Genomic DNA, 16,651 nt, shown 5'->3' with positions numbered 1-16,651 from the left:
CTTCTTTCTTCTTTCTTCTTTCTTCTTTCTTCTTTCTTCTTTCTTCTTTTTTCTTTTTTCTTTTTTCTTCTTTTTTCTTTTTTCTTTTTTTTTCTTTTTTCCTTTTCTTTTCTCTTTTCTCTTTTCTCTTTTCTCTTTTTTTTTCTTTTTTTCTTTTTTCTTTTTTCTTTTTTTTTTCTTTTTTTCTTTTTTCTTTTATTCCTTTGTTGCATTGTTTTCTATCAGTTGTATTTTCAAGGAAGATTTAAACACATATCGAAACAAACTCCATGTACATATTTTAAGACAACAAATAATCTGGCATTGTTCTGGATTCCTGAGGATTCCCGAAATCACAAACACTGAGACACAAAGGGTGTAAGCAAAGCAATTTATCCTAATACTTACAATAGCATTCCATACACACCGACCCCATAATTTCTGAGAAGCTGCTGAGCAGGAGGAGGAGATGGAGCACAGTGCTTGGCGGGAGGGGCTGGCAGGCCATGCCCCTGTCAGGGTGTCCCCTGATCAAAGCAGTGTACATCGCCCCCCATCCAACCCAGAACCACCTCTTGTATCCCCCTCACAGGAGTGGAATTCTCCAATTGGGACTTTGCCTCACGCGTGGCCAAGCACGTGAACCGAGACCACAGTGGCTTATGATACCAACTCCATACCAAAGTCAAGTTCCCACCAGTTACCCTAAACTATTGTTTCTCTTTCCAAGGTTCAGTATTTCCAACAGTGAAACTATACAATATTTTCCCATGCCACAGGGACGAGCACAATCCAGCCCAACTCTGGCAGTGTCTCAGACGTGACTCAGGTCCCTGACACAACCGTAAATCAGTCAATCAGTCTGAAGTTTTAACATTTTTTTTCATCAGTTTTGGTATTATTCTGAACTTTTTTCTCTAAATCTGGACTATAGCATGTGTGTGAGGGCATCTAATTGTACACATGTATCTAGGACTAGGTGTTTGTTTTTTTAAAGCACAAAACACACTGTATAAATAACTTCCCTTTTTTTAAATTGCCAAGAACAAAGGTATAGGCACTCAAATTATCAAATAGATTCAGTGGTTCCAATGCTGTGTGTCCATTCTTTAGATGATTCATGCATTTAAGCTCCCCCCTTTTTTTTTCCTCCGTTTTCTTCTTCTTTTGATTTTGTGGTTGAAGTTCAGCCCAAACATGTTGGCAGCTGTGGAGCTCGGAGGGAGAGGGGAGGCTGCCATGGTGGCACACCGTGAGGGGGGGAAGTGACTGGGCGCTGATTTTTGGGGGTAAAATTCCCCGTTGGAGGTAAATCAGCATGATTAAAGGCAGGAGATTACCACGAGTAAAGGTAGAAGACAGACCTCTCACCAGAGGTCCTAAACCCCCTGTCAGCAGGGAATATGATCCAGGCTGATCAGCAGCACAGATAGAAACGGCAGGTGATATATCTTCCTTCTCCCCAGAGAGGTTGTCCAGCAAGTCTAAAACAGGATATTTTCGGAGTGTCCAAATTTAGATTATAATATTGCCATCGTTGTTCCTTTGTCCCTATATCAGGCTCTGTTACTCTCAAAGGTTACAAAGCATGCATAAAAACAAGTGTTCCAATTGCTCATCCATAACCTCATGTCCTGCTGCATTCAAGACCTGTTGCAAGACCTTCAGATAAAGTCTGTGTTCTTGGGAAATTCCCTGCCCCATTATTACTACACAGCTCTACAGATTCCTGTCCTGCAGGCTCCGCTGTCCCACTCTAACGAGATGAATGATGGCACTTGCCAACCCCACTGAGTGGTGGGTGTTGAATAGGGTCCTGTAACACAGGTCTCACATGGGGGTCATGGATGCTGCACGGTACCTTTAAATCTCCTTTCCAGAGTTACCAACTTAAAACCCCTAGAACTTAGTAGTACCTTTCTAATTTAGTTTGGCTTTGAATTTTTGAATTAGAATTGACTCTCTGTTGTTTGTACAATAGACGAAATCTTAGCTTTGGTTACAATTTTATGGTACTGAGGAGTCAGTATGGTAAATATATTCCTGTTTATATCGTGTAGCATAAGCTCAGAAGGTTTTAGTTCACTGACTCTTTTGAAACTCAAGAAATTGTACCAAATAAATGAATCTGATAGCTCAAGCCCCAGAAGTCTCTCAACAAGTGAGTGACAGGCAGATGTGGCTACTGGAGTTTGTGAAGAAACCATAATGAAGGGAATGGTGTTCGCTTATGCCACTCATGGAATTACTTGAGGCATCATGTCAGTTTGTATATTTTCATTTATGAGTGACTAGTATATAGGACTTGATTGATTAGAGTAATTTGAAAAGGATTAATTCTGCCAGCAGTGTTGATCATCCAGTGAATATAAATAATTATGTTTGCATATGAGATTTCAGTTAGACATGTTTGAAATCTGGGTGCTGAGTAAAATGCAACTCTTCTATTTTTAGCACAATAAACTGTCCTGACCCTGCAATTGAACAAAATTACCTTTTACTGAAATATATTTATTTGATATCTACTTATGTACATCTGTATTTGCCTTATGTTGTAAAGTTCTGTAAAACTACTTGTGGAGTTTTCATTTAATTTCACAGTAGATGTAACATAAGCACATGAACCTTGTGTGAACTGAAGGAATGTTAGGAAAGTGGCTTGGAGGTAACTGAAGAAAATGACAGATATTTTGTTTTATGCAGGATATTGGACAACAAGAAAACCTTGATGCCAAAATATCTAGTTTAAATGATGAAATTTCAACAATTAAACGAGATATAGCTCAGATAAACAGCGAGGAGCTGCTTCCCCTTCTGAAAGAGAAAGCACAACTTTTGACTGAGCCTGTGCTGAGAACCTACTTGGATCATCAGATTGCCCAGCAGGACTGTTACGCTGCAAGACAAGATGAAATGTGCAGGCACTTGATAAGACAGAAAACATCGTTTGAACTTATTGAGCTGGGCTGTAAAATGGAGATGAAGAAGCACCAGGAGATCAGCTGTCAGCTTGAGAATTTGGTAGAATCTCTGAAGAAGAGCACTGATGAGTTGCAGCAGAGACTACAGGCCATAACTGAGCGCATTCAACCTGCAAAGCCGAAAGACATTATTAGTCCAGAGGATGGTTTCGCTTGCAGGTAAGTGTTATGGTCACTATTGAACTTTGACTTGCTTTGAAATAATATTGGGGAGATGAAGACTTAGGCAAACTAAGCCTTTCCTATTGTGAAGTTCTTGGGTACTTGCTGTAGCTAATTATTATTTTCAGTTCTCAAGAACTGAAGTCTTCAAGATACGAAACCTGCTTCTTCCTTGTCCTTTGAAATTCTTTGCACATTTGCCTGAGGAAAAACTGTTTAATTATCAATCTTTTTAATACTGTTCCTAAGCCGTATCCAGAACATAATGAATGCTCAAAGCCAAACCTGTCTTATATGGGGCTCTGATGTAGGACCTCCTGAGAGCTACTCTAGAAGGACAGACGTTAATAACAGTGATTTCTCAGTTTGATGTGTGGCCTCGTCAGCTGAGCTGGCAAAAACTCCTGTGTGGTAGGAGAGAGGAATGACTCCTTCAGTCCATGAAATGTGTTCAGCTCATTTTTACTGCTTGATTTCCATCTGGTTTGAGTGTCCTGTCATCCATGGAGGAGTCTGATTTTTCACTAAGTAGTTAATTCTCCTTGTAGCTCAGGTGATGCAGCCAGGGATGTGTGCTGGGCTGCTGTTCTTTTGATGAGGTGTATTGTATAATTACAAGTGTCTTACTGTCAGACTTCCCCTCCTTTAGAATGGAGCTTTAGGTGTTGGGGTTTTTTAACAGTTGCCAAATGATAGCAGAGTATGGTTTGGCATAGTGAATAACTGGACTAATTAGGCAGCATTAATTTTGCTCACATTGTATGTTTGCATTGTCAACTTGTAACATTTTTGTTCAGGTTTATTATAAAGTTTCCAAGTCACTGAATGTTGTCTGGCTACTTTTTCCACTTTTTTTTTTTAAAAAAAAAAAAAAAAAAAAAAAGAGAAGGGAAGTTGAAAGAGTAAAAAACTTTAAAATGTTTGTAAGCAGAAGACATGCAAAAGAAACTCAGTTACTTTTGAAATATAGCTCCTGCTCTTACTAAAGCAATCTGATTTTATATTAGGGCTCAACTCCTGAAGATTTTATTATGCAGAGTTGGTAGTAACACTTGAGCAGAGTTACCTATGATCATATCGGCCTATTCCTGATGCAATATAAGGGCACTTTTTGTAAGTTTGGTGTAGTGTGAAATGCTGTCTTTTGCATGACTTGTAACTATCTGGAGAATTTCTTAGCAGTCTCTTCATAGAAAACAGGAAATACACCAGTAGGCTTGAAAATGTTACAAAGATTGTTCTTATTGGCCATTGAAGTCTGCTTTTTTTCAGCACTTCAAAAAAAAAAACACCTTATTTTGCAGTTCTTGAAGAGTTGGGAAATAGTTGGCAAAAGCACACTGTCAACTTCTATTTGCATTCATTATGTATTTACTAACTGTTACTTTGAATTTCATTGCTACTAATTTAATATTGCGATATTTTGGATTCCTGTTAATCATTAACTGTGTATAGATAGAATCATGAAATCAGTGGGAGATACAGCAGTGTAGTAAGAGAACCCTGAGCAATATTACCTTTTACTAGTCCTCTGAATTCTCAGCATGGCCATCTTCTCTTGACTAATGATGACAGAGTGCTTAGGAAACTTAAAAATGCTTGTGTGTCTTACTTCACTTGTTACAGGCTATATCAGCTCCTAGAAGGAGGAAATAACAAACAGCAGTTATTTAAAACGTACAAAAACCTGGAGCAGATGGCTCAGAAGTTAAAGCAAGACTGTGCTACGGTACAAGAGCAGATAGCAGCGTCTTCTCAAGAGCAGTCTCTCCTTTTGTCCAGCCTGGAAAGAGATGTAGATGCCCTTCGTGATTCTCTGTATTGTGGAGGAAATCAGATACAGCTCCGTAGCCCGGTAAGCCCTTACTGAGCCATTAAAATTATTACAATATTGTGTGTCATGTTCTTTCCCTGACAAAAATGTAGTGTGAAGGCTGTAGACACACAAACTGTCCCCACTTGTCAGCAACAAATTTATTAGCATAATGATGATGGACTCTCTATTTACATTGTTCTTGGCAAATGTTGGATTTTTGTAAAGGCTGGCAGGTAATAATTTTTTTGTGTCTGAGCAAATTGTTTCATCTAACTTATTTTCTTTCAAAGGCATGTGCAGTCCTGTCAATTTGTGATGTGGGAAATATGTTGTCTGGATAGGGTGTAATTGGAAAACTCATTTAAATTTCTCTTTATTTCAGATGGGCTTTTTTCTCCCCTGTTACCTGTAGCACCCCAGTAGAACGGTTTGACCCCTTAAAAAACCTGGCTCATTTGGACAAAATAACTATAACAGGATTTTGAAGGACAGTTGTAGTAGGACAATCCTGCTACACAGCTCCCAGGCACTGGGTTTAGATCATCCTTTAAATGGGAATAGGGTTTGTTAAATGCTACTTGTTATGGTTTTTAAATCATTGTAGATACTTCAAAAATGCATTGAGGGAAATCTCCTGTTATGTAATACTTCCTTTGTTAATTACATAAAAATATATTTAACTTTCATCAGTCAAGTGAATTCGCAACATATAGAACAGGTTTTATTAAAAAATGAAACTGTAATTGGAACAGTGCGTATGTGGGGAGTATACATTATTAGATCAAATACTTGTCTGTTGACTCAAATTGCCTCTTAAAACATAGTGACATCTCTTTTTACTGCTACTGTTTCTCAAGGAGAGTAATTCCTTTAATAAGGAAATAATGTGTAAGTAGATGACTAGTCTGCTTATACTGAACTATCATAAGAGTACCAGTTGGGAAAATTGTAGCTGGTAATTAATGATTTAATTGTGAAATTGATTTGGCTTTTTTGTTGTGGTCTCTTTTTCCCTTTTAAAATTTGACTAGCAATGAAGACTTTTAATTGATTGAAAACGTCATTCACTCATCTGTCTAGGTCAGGTTTTATGGTCTTAAATCATCTGGTCAACCAGCAAAGGAAATTACATCTTCATAACCTGAAGTGATTTCCTTTACATGGAGCTCAAAAATTGAATGGAATCCCTTCCCACCTTTGTTTATGTCTTTTTTTGTGATTACTTTTCAATTACAAACGAAAGTGGCTTCCTAAAGCAGAAAAAAACTTTTGTATTTCTATTTCAGCTAATGTATTAATAATATAAAAGTGTTAATTTTTTGTCTTGTATTTTTTGTTAGGAACTTACTGAGCTGTTTCATCAACTGGAAGTTGATATAAATAAACTAAATCAACTCCTTATGGATCTGGTTGCTGATCTGAAGTCGAAGAAAAGCATTCTGGAGTCCAACAAGCTGCAACAGATGGAAAGAGACTTGTATGTGTATTTTTTCAAAGATGAAGATCACTTGAAGGAGATGGTGGAGAATCTTGAGCAGCAGTCTCAAGCTAAAGCCAGTGGTCTGGAAGATGAGAATTTCACAACCGGTGGAGTTCCTAATGTCTAAACTCCAGTGTACTCCTAAGAAAGGAAGACCTTAGTGTAAACTGTCTACAAGTCTGTGGAATAATAAACATGAGCTTGTCCAGGCTGACACTTACCTGTCCTGCAGTGTGTTTGTTACCAGTGCATTGGGTGCTGCTTGGGCATCTACCTGCCGAGTTCAATCTCAGTTTTGTCACAGCTCTTGGATACAAAGTAATGCACTGTTTATTTGAAAGAATTATATTCAGGCTGCCCTTCTCCTGGCCTGTAGGTTCCTTTCTGCTGCACACAGCATGGCACCAAAAGGAGCATTTCATACCCTTAAGTTTTCTTGCATGCTGAGAACCTCTGACTGTGAACCACAAAATAAATGTGGAGGAGGCATTCCAGATTTTGGAACATGAGTGTAATGTGCTCATAGTGAAGAGGAGAGTTCTCCAAGGCAGATATTCCATGATTGTTTCCCTTACAGTTCTAAGAAGATTTGGTTTTGTTAAAAATGTGTTGGAATAGGTACCAGAATCTGTTTTAGCTACCAAGACCATCTGTTTTAAGACCATTCCAGCATCTCCTAATTTAACTTATGACCTGTCTTCTCCATTGAAATCAGTCCATACTTATACTGGGCTTGTCAAAGAAGAAGAATTTTGAACTTATCTTTTGGACTTCTGAGTTTGCTCTGTAATTTATAATGATAGGCATTTCAATTCAGAGTGCTGATACTTTCATACTTCTGCTTTCATGTGCATTGTTAGCCTGTTTATCAAATTTTTGTATAGCTTCCTAATATATCAATGGAACTAAATAGGCTTTTATGGTGTGATAACTTCCAGTCTTTTGTATTTTGATGGGATCAGCTGTGCTTACTTTCAAGCACTGTACACATTGATGGAGGTTAGTGTATCAGCATTAACTTCAGTAACAGTAGACTTTAAACTATTTTGATGGCAGACTTTTAACTTTCATGTGAGCATAACTTATTTTGAAATGTTTAAATTTTTTTTTATCACACTGGTTTAAGTGTCTTTATGTCTGGATTTCATGCTGCTTAACTCTATACTTTGTATTTATTATGAAATGCCAAACTCTATAAATTCAGTTCAGTGTGGTCAATATTTTTGGTGAATCTGTGTGTTGGTTTTAGGCCTGTTCTCAGGCACAGTGTCTTGTTTATATTTAGTCTGCTGGGTTCTCATTTTGATCTGCCCCTCAGGCTGTGATTGCTGCTTCCCACCCTGAGAAGTCAGGGAGCACTTTAACCCCGTGTAGGAAAGAAGTGTTGCTCTTAATTATAAAAGTTAGGAGGAGTTGTGTGTGTGTGGCTCCTGGAACATCCCGGAAAAGAAAGCCATTCTGCCTCTCTCTTGCTTTCCTTCACACACTTACTAATTTGAGCTAGATAGATACAGCCAGTTCTAATGCAGCAGGATGGATGTTCCTCCCTGAATCGAGATACAAATGTTTGCACTTGTAAGTATTCAAAGCTGCAATCTGCCTGTGGTCTTGAGCTAAGAAAAATATTTCCATGCAAGCAAAGGAACTATTGTTTGCATGATGGTTAAACTTGGTGGTCTGCTCGTGCACTGTATTTAGTGGAGAAGACCAGAGCAACAGGACTCCACTTGCTACCTTGTATAGGAGTAATTTAGTAAACAGCAGTTTTTGATGGAGCAATTGACTTGGACAGCTTGGATCCTTCAAGTGTTTTGAAAATGTTGGATATTTCTGCTGTGTTTTTGTTGAGTTTTATGCATTCTTCTGTAAAAAAAAACCAAATGTGTAAAATAACAAGGCATCAGTGTGGACACCATTATTTGTGATTCTCCAGTGTGAGTTGTATCTGGGGATTCTCCGAGTATTTTGTATGTAATACAGAATGTATGTAATTGTATGTAATTGGCCAGGTCAACTGGAAAAGCTACTCCTTCTCAGAAGAGGATAAAGTTTAGGACAACAGTGGTGGTCAAAGCTTGTAGAGACTGTAGATGTTGCTGACTAGTTTCTCAAACTGACCAACTGTAGTAACTATTTTAAAGTTACTTGTATGTAACAGTGCTTGAGTGCATCAATTATAGAAAATTTAAGAAATAGAGGTCTTTTATGATAAGTATTTCATGAAACAGCACATAATTAATGGTTGTTTACCATGCTAGTAATGCATGTTTCTCTCATCTTGTGTTGGCTCAATTTTGGCAGTTACTTGACAGTTGGTTGTTTTTTTTCCTAATAAAATCCAAGCACCAATAACAGTAACTGTATGCATGTGCTACACTGGTATAAAGATACTGAGGGGGGAGAGCATGTCAGACATACATCAAATTCTTGATTTATTTGCTAGATTTTTTTTTTTCTGGTACAAGTTAGCTGTACTTAAGAGTGCTGATTTTTTTTAAATCAGTGTATTAAACCACTGTTTTAAAGATACTAGTCTTTAAAAATTATTATGGTTTTTTTTTACAGTATGTTGCTAACAGACACGTCTGGGAGGAAATGTAATTTTCTGTTGAGAATAAATGGTTGAACACATTCACTATATTTTGAACAGAATATAAATGAGGATTGTGGCCCTGATTAATTAATAAATTGTGTGTTCTGTGTATAGGTTTAATCTTAAAAATGGAGCAGTGCATGTACATAGGATGTGAGATTTCTAAAGTGCCTTTATCTGATACTGCTCAGAGGATTATGACAGCTCTGCAGTCTATTCCTGTAGAAGTTCAGACAAACACAGACAATAACCAGAGTAAGTCTTAGCCTTTTTAAGTGTTTTTCACAAAAATTGAGACACAAACAAATAAAACAATATCAAACCTCTAGTCTTTATTTTTAAATGAGGAAAATGAGGATTACAGGTTTGGAAAAGGAATTAAGCTGTAACTGTGATATTTTCTGGGACTTTTCTGATTAAATAATATGTGAGTGCAAGGAACAGTACTCTCAATTTATTTTTTTTTCTTTCTGTTCCTCTGTGGTGTGGAAGTAGATGAGAATTTCAAAGTGTTACTTAACTGATACTTTTAAAAGCCATAAATTATATGTATACATGAACATGACTCTGGAGTAGATATTTGAAGATCACTGGAGGTTCTAAGAACTCACCAGGTGGCCTGTGAACTCTCCAGACTCATGTCTGTGCTTTAAACACGTGTTCATTAGCAGTGAGCTCCTTGTGAAATTCTAGGAGGAAGAGCGAACAAAAGTCCCAGTGAAAGAGCAAATTAGGTAATGTTACAAGTACCTCAGCAGATCTTTCTGTTGGGCAAATCTTACTCAGAACATTGGGGATGCTGGGGAGGTTTTGCAAGATGTAATTTTTATTCTCCATCCTCTGCTTGTCATAGTCTGTCAGTCTGGTAGCTCTGGAAGGAAGTAGATAGAAAGTTAGAGTTTTGCTCAAGTTCAGTTGTCTATTTTCTCCTGAGAACTAGATCCTGGAATATTATTTAAATGATGGGATTTGTGTAAATTGTGTTTTTTGCAACCTCAGTTTTATATAAATTATGGTACAGACACCTCTTTCAGTAGTAAAGATTGGACCAGTGGAGCCTGGTGGTGCAGCAGTGACAAGGGTAGTAGTTCATTGTCGATCAGTGATACACATTTGAAGAAACGAGAGAAGTTCATTTTAAAATGCTACATTGTACATGGTACATCTGGGACCAAAACCCAGATGATTTTAAACAAAATCAGATCTCTTTTCAGCCTTGGTTTAATTGCCATTCTGCTTCTCCTGCTACCGTGTAATTTTCCCTGCCTTAATTTTCCTGAGTAATATTTTTTGTCTTACACTGGGGCACTCTCAATGCTGTGCAACAGTTATCATGTTTTATTGTCTGCTCTTGATCCATTCACTCTCTCTCCAGGTGTAAAATTGCCGATTCTTATTTTTTTTGGAACACCAGGAAGGTGTCTGGTATCTTTACCCAAATGAGCTTGTTGTCGTCTTTGTAGTGCTGTTAAATCCCTGTTTACTGGGGAGAGAAAGAACAGTATAAGCATTTTCTAGCAGCAGGTCACATGACAAGATTTTCTTGCTCTTGTTTTCGTGCAGTAATTAGTCAACAATTGTTTAAAGTGTACAGGTTTAACAGACCTATTTGAATTACTCTGGAGAAATCGCATATGTATCTATATCTGTATCTATATAGCTTTAGTGTGGATCTGGAAAGAAGAAAAAGTTCAGCTCTCTTAAAAACAAAACCAAACAGAAACTTGTCATGTTATTTGGTCTGTTTCAAACTGTATTGAACTGTGTTTTTTTGATAGATTTTTAAATTCAACTTAATGGAAAAACTGTTTGTCTTTTAGAAGGTAAATATTGGGCTCAAATAGAATAAAGATCTGCAATTTTGACCTAGTTGGTGAAATTCTGGGGTTATCTTGGCAGTGGAAATGTAATGTTTCCATCAAGCCTCAAGGAGTTGGAGGGCAAGGACGGGTTTCTGCTGCCATCTGGTGATACTTTGCTGTAATTCAGAAATTGGAAGTTGCACATCTCTTTGATTTATCATGCTGATTGCTGTGTGCTGGAGCAGAGAAATGTAATCCTCATCATCTTCTCTGGAGGGTGGATTTGTCAAGAAAAAGTAGCTTGGTTTGAAACAATTAAAAGCACTGAATGTAAACTTAGATACTATCATTCTTAATTTATAATCTTATTGTTGTAGAAAGTGTCAAGAAAACCAAACCTAAAATGTTTGAAGCTACAGATACAGCTATGCCATGTTGGTTGTTCTAACAGCTCAGGTTAGAAGTCTGAGCTGGAGATAAATGGCTGATTATACACTTACACCAACATGTAATAATAAGCTTAGTTTCTTCTGGAAAAGGCTTTTTTTTTTTAGTATTTTAAGTACAGAGTCTTGATTTGCCTAGACGAAAAATTTTTAAAACAGTTTTATTAAATAGAAATGGATCACCTTATGCTTTGTTTGGCACTGGTCATCATTGTGTTAGATTCAGAAAGTGTCTTGCTGCTGGTAATGCAGATTAATAGCTGACAACATCAGTTTAGTCTTGTACTCAGTGTGGGGGGACAAAATACATGCTTTACCCATGAGGTGTCTTTTGGCTGGGTGTGCCAGACCCAGCATGGGTGGCCATCCTGCTTCTCCTGGCTCTGGTATCACCTTACCTTTCTGTCAGTTTGTAGGTCTGAATTTCCCCTCGCTCTCTGTTCTTGTCTGGTCTTACAATACCTGTTCTGTTGCAGGATGAACAATGTGAAAAGGTTATCTCCTGCAGGTGAAACATGGTCGGTTCGCTGTAGGGCATGATGTGTTAACGTCATATATGCAAATAGTGCTTTGTAGAACAACACTATTGTAAAATAATACTACCTAATTCCAAGAAAACAGTTAAAATGTGTAATGTTTGTAGGGTTTAGTTGTTTTTTTCTTCTTCATGCCCATGCCCCAAGCTTTACTTTGACCAAAATGGTTTGTGTTTTCTTGAAAGAAGGAAATATGCCTGTTTGTAGAATTATAGCAGTGCCTCTTCTGAGCACCGTGGAAAATGTTTGTCTGCTTTGTAGAAAATTTAAATTAGGTTTTTTCTTAATGGTGACAAAACAGGCTTTTGCATATGCATATTTCAGAACCTGCAGGGCCCTTTTAAGCATGAATGATATTAATTTGATAAAATGGTTGTCGAGGAAAACTTCAGTACAATTGTTTTAGGTTTGGTAAAAGTGGCAGTAATAGCCACTCTATATGTAACCTAATTTGTGTGCACTGCTTGTAGATTAATTTGTATTGTAAATTGTTTCTTCTTTTTTAAAGGTATAGAGAAGACAAAGGAAAATAAAATAGGTGATAAGGATGCACGTCTGAGAAATGAAAAGGCAAGTGTTTTGTGAGATTGAAAACCACTAAAAGCAGTCTTTTTATAGCAGGTTTGGTTATACACTGGTTCTTTCATAAGAAGCTTTGTCACAATATATTTTATACACTCATAGCTCAGGTAGCTATTACTGTCTTATTTTGCACTTGCATATATTTACCCACGGGAGTCTTGGCCCCACTTTTGTTACCCTTTCCACAGGAAGTTGTTTTTTTATGACAGAGTGATCAGAATTGAGATTACCACATTCAGGCAGTTACCAGGGTTCTCAGACTTCTGTCACTGGACAACCACAAGCACATAATCATAAAGTGAGCTGATTCCGATGAAAAATTACTCTCTACTAGGAAGTTAAATTTTGGGTTTAATCATCTCTCTCAGTTTGGCTCGATGTGCATGTGAGTGAGAGCAAGGGCAGGAGTGGGAATGGGAAACTGCAGCAGCCCCAGCTCAGGCTCTGAGCTGTGTAACATCTGCTGGGTCGATCGATGAGTTGCCGATGCTGCAAGTGTGCTCCTGTCCCAGCTGCAGGTTTCACAGCCTTACTTAGTCTGACTCTGGTGCACGTTGCGCACTTCAACAGGTCCCTTCAGGCTGCTCAGGATGCAGAGAACTGATTTTTTTTATGGAGTGGGATAGCTTCCTACAAATTACATTGGCTCATAGATGCTCATGCAGCTGTGGGTGCACATGGGTAGTAGTGGAACCCCTTTTTGTGATGATGAGATGCTAATTTTGACTTGCTACATGTAGTGAAATCTTCTTCCATTGACATAAATGATGAAACTACATCCTGGGAGTTTTCTCTACTTCCAGCCACGTCATTATTTCTGATAGAAGATCAGTTCTTTGCGGAAGCTGCTGTTTCTCCCTGTGGTTAATTGTAGTACCAGCTGTATTATTCTGACTGGATAATTAAATTGCCTTGTTCTGATTTTTTAATCTTTAGAAGAGAATTGCTTATTCCTGATTTTATAATTACTGGAGTGTCATAATTCAAATTCTGCTGTGTTAAATGGTAAAACTATTTGCAGTTTGACTGGAGAATACACTTGAGTGAATTAGTTGTCTTTCTATGGCTCTTAAACATATTATTTTTCCACTTCTGGTAACTTTATAGTGTCCACTTTTTGATTATTATTGTCTAGCCCATTTAATTTGTCTTCATTAAGAACAGCCACTATTCATTTGGATAGTAGCAAAAGCTTAATTAGCTTCCTTTTTCTGTTTACTTAGAACCTGTAGAGTTGATCCTGTGAAGTATGATTTCAAGCAGTCTTAAGCCTCTTTCATCCTTTGACTCCATAGTTCTAAGGTTTGGGTGTGTGGGAACTGGGTTGAGGAATATTGCAAAACTGTGAAAAAACCCCAGACTTATTGTCTTTGTCGTTGTGGCTGGTTTAATCTATGCAGATTGGGTAGAGATGGACACTGTCCTTTGATTAGGGAAAACTCATCTTGGGGAATGGAGGGAGCCCTGCACTGCAGTAACTTGTGGTTCTTTTGAAGTGAGGAAGCCTTAGTTTTTGGAATGGGAATGACAGAAGAGATACTGAAGGAGACTGGGCTGGGAGAGCTGAAAATACTGCAATTTTGGGAGGCCTCAGTTACTTTTCAATGGAGTGGGTGAATGTTAAATTTATGCATGATGCTGCAGCTAAAAGTGAGGAGACAACTGCTTTATGGAACAGTTAGAGAATTCAGGAGAGAAATTGGTTCTTATTTGATTCTGTGTGAGATTAGGTTCAAAATCTTCCCTCTGAAAGGTGCCCTGACAGAGACTGTAATCTTTCTGAGGCATTAAAAGATAGATATGACAGTGATGCTTAATTTCAAAAAAAGAAAATACATAAAATTGAAGGAGCTTTTTTAAAGAAAGTATATAGAATTGCCCTCCAAAATCAGAACGTGTGTAGGTAGCATAGGGATTTATTCAGAACAATACTTTAGATTGTTTTGGTTTAAAATGAATACTAAAATCTGTGCAGAAAAAAGTGTGGCCAAGAGTATGAAGGACACTACCAAAAAATGTCATCATGCAAAAACATGAACTTAGCAGATTTATGTTCTTTTATACTTGCCTTGTTTGACTAAATTAGATTAAATATACAGGAGTATAGTCCAAATAAGTTTGGAGGAACAGCTTGCAAATGCATCACTTATACATTATTTTTCCAAATGCCTTAGAAGTAGAAAGCCTGCTGGCTCCTCTAAGGCCTATTGGTGATGGAGGTGTAAAGGGTATTGAGGGAAGATAAAACTGTGTAATCTGTAAATAGTTGCACACATTTACCTTGGGGAATCTTGAAAGGTCACTGGTTGCCATTCCAGAGTCCTTGTTTATGAAATCAAGACAGAGGATCTGTCTCGGCTGAAGGGGTTGTAGAAGGAACTAGAAAAATAAACAGTAATAAAGCATCAAGGCCAGTAGCATAACAAGGAAGTTTATGAAGGAAAGAAGGATGAAGGATTAGAAACCAAACATTACCATTCAGCATCTTGCTTAATGCTGTTTGGTAGCATGCTGCTCTAAAGGGATCCAGGGACTATCTGGAGTAGGAAAACTGTTCTGCCTATGGTGGGTTAAACAGAATAGAATGCTTATTCATACACCTGATAATACTTCCACAGTGCAACTTTCATAGGTATTTTTGTTGTGTTTTGTAAGTCGCTTGAAGAGATCCAGTTGACTCCTGTACTTGGATTTCCAAAGCAGTCATTAAGGTTCCTTGCCAAAAGTTCTCTAACAAACTAAGCTGTCATGAAAAAAGCTCAGAATATTGAAGCTAAAGATGAATGATCTCTTTTCAAACCCTAATAACCTCATCACTATGGAAGACAGGACATTGGACTAAACGTATCTTACAGTTGTTGATTGGCCATTTTTTAATGTTAGACTAAGTTTAAAAAAAACAACAACAATGGTTGTGGATGTAAACAGTATATGTCCACAAAATAATCTCTATTGATGAATACTTGAATTTTGGTTTATGTACTGTGGTTGCCCTAAACTGACTCTATTTTGTTTGTATCAACATTTTTTCATAGAATACTGTTTTCTTCAAAGGTTATGTAAATTGTCACGTTTTTTATTTATAAGTTGAATACTTGCTTTGCTAAAATAAAATTCCAATTTTCCTAGGAGGTTTTTGATTCCAGAATTGCCATTTTAAAAACATCTGCCAGCCCTGAAAAAAGTACTGCTGGTGAGATAGTCAGGACAGTGCATACCAATGAAATGCTTGACTATCAAGATACCAAAATAGTGAGCTGTTACCAGGATTCAGACTTGCCAACATGGGGACATCAAGAAAGAAATCTTTCAGTAGCAGCAAAAAAGCAGAAGGATGGGGAAAAGAAAATAGCTATTCCTCTTAAAAGAAAGCAAAACGTGTTTATGTGTTGTTCAGAGAAAACAAGAAGATTACATGTAAAGACCTGCACTTCTTCACATGAAAGAAGATACAGCTGTAGCTCTGGACAAAGAGAGACTTCTGAAAATCATCCTTGTGATATCAGCACTTTAGGATGTGAAGAAAAAAGAGAACTGCTTGCAGCTATAGAGCAGGCAGTGGCTTTTGTAACTACGATGATATTTCAAGATGGTTCTTCTCAGCTCAGCTCAGAACAGGTTAGTGAAGGATGAGCTTTGATTAGAGTCAGTTCTGTAGAGCTGTTTGATGTGCATGTGACTGATAAACACAAACCCGTGCTCATTGGGAACCCCTTTTGTGTTTTGCATACCAAAATATGCATGTAAAATGAGGTAAACCTTAATATTTTGACTACATTTTAAGTTACCAAGTAAAACGAAAATGAAACTGCTCGGGCTAACGAAAATGAAACTGCTCAGGCTAACTAGACATTTGTGTACCTAAACTGAATTAGAATATCTTTTTCTACTTTCTACTGTATTTGTCCCTGTGGATTTTTGTTTCAAGACCGAAACACTTGCCTGCTCCTCTACTATGTCAATGGTGTATGCAATAACTGCAGTGTACATAATAGCTTTCATTTTGTAAAATATTTGGGAACTTTTCTTTATAGGATTGCACAAGATCTGTCAGAAGAAACACTATTGTAATTACACTTAACAGGTCTCAACCTCTTCAGTAAAAGGAGTTTTTGTGCTAGTGAAGAATCCTCCCAGCAACTCTTCAACTTGGAATGCTGCTAAGGGAAATGATAAATTAATTTATTTAAAAACTGAACGACCATCTCTCTGGGGACAAGAACAGGCTCACATGAAATTTTCTTGGTGAGAGTGTGTAGGAAAAAATACTGGTT

At 37.5% G+C, this 16,651-nt stretch overlaps 2 protein-coding genes across 3 annotated transcripts in view; both read left to right on the top strand.

The window, feature by feature from the left end:
- The window catches only part of HAUS3 (HAUS augmin like complex subunit 3), a 9,822-nt gene extending 3,257 nt beyond the window's left edge, over positions 1 to 6,565 (top strand). The window contains exons 2-4 of the mRNA XM_027889075.1: positions 2,683 to 3,119; positions 4,749 to 4,977; positions 6,279 to 6,565. Of these exons, the coding sequence (XP_027744876.1) occupies positions 2,683 to 3,119; positions 4,749 to 4,977; positions 6,279 to 6,545 (933 nt within the window). The 3' untranslated portion in view covers positions 6,546 to 6,565. The remainder of the gene's footprint in view (positions 1 to 2,682; positions 3,120 to 4,748; positions 4,978 to 6,278) is intronic.
- The window catches only part of POLN (DNA polymerase nu), a 109,317-nt gene that overhangs the window by 4,944 nt on the left and 87,722 nt on the right, over positions 1 to 16,651 (top strand). Inside the window, exons 3-6 of one of the 2 annotated variants that reach the window (XM_027889073.1) lie at positions 9,126 to 9,266; positions 12,304 to 12,365; positions 15,507 to 15,995; positions 16,462 to 16,622. In XM_027889073.1, the coding sequence (XP_027744874.1) occupies positions 9,140 to 9,266; positions 12,304 to 12,365; positions 15,507 to 15,995; positions 16,462 to 16,622 (839 nt within the window). In that variant the 5' untranslated portion in view covers positions 9,126 to 9,139. Of the gene's footprint in view, positions 1 to 8,432; positions 8,545 to 9,125; positions 9,267 to 12,303; positions 12,366 to 15,506; positions 15,996 to 16,461; positions 16,623 to 16,651 lie in introns of those variants that run through there. The other variant, XM_027889074.1, reaches the window with a different exon arrangement.

This window comes from Empidonax traillii, unplaced genomic scaffold, assembly GCF_003031625.1.
Source record: "Empidonax traillii isolate 1590-97213 ecotype Southwest subspecies unplaced genomic scaffold, ASM303162v1 scaffold250:size724861, whole genome shotgun sequence".
Taxonomy (NCBI): domain Eukaryota; kingdom Metazoa; phylum Chordata; class Aves; order Passeriformes; family Tyrannidae; genus Empidonax; species Empidonax traillii.
The sequence above is the reverse complement of the archived record's forward strand: the minus strand, read 5'-3'. Positions and strand labels throughout refer to the sequence as shown.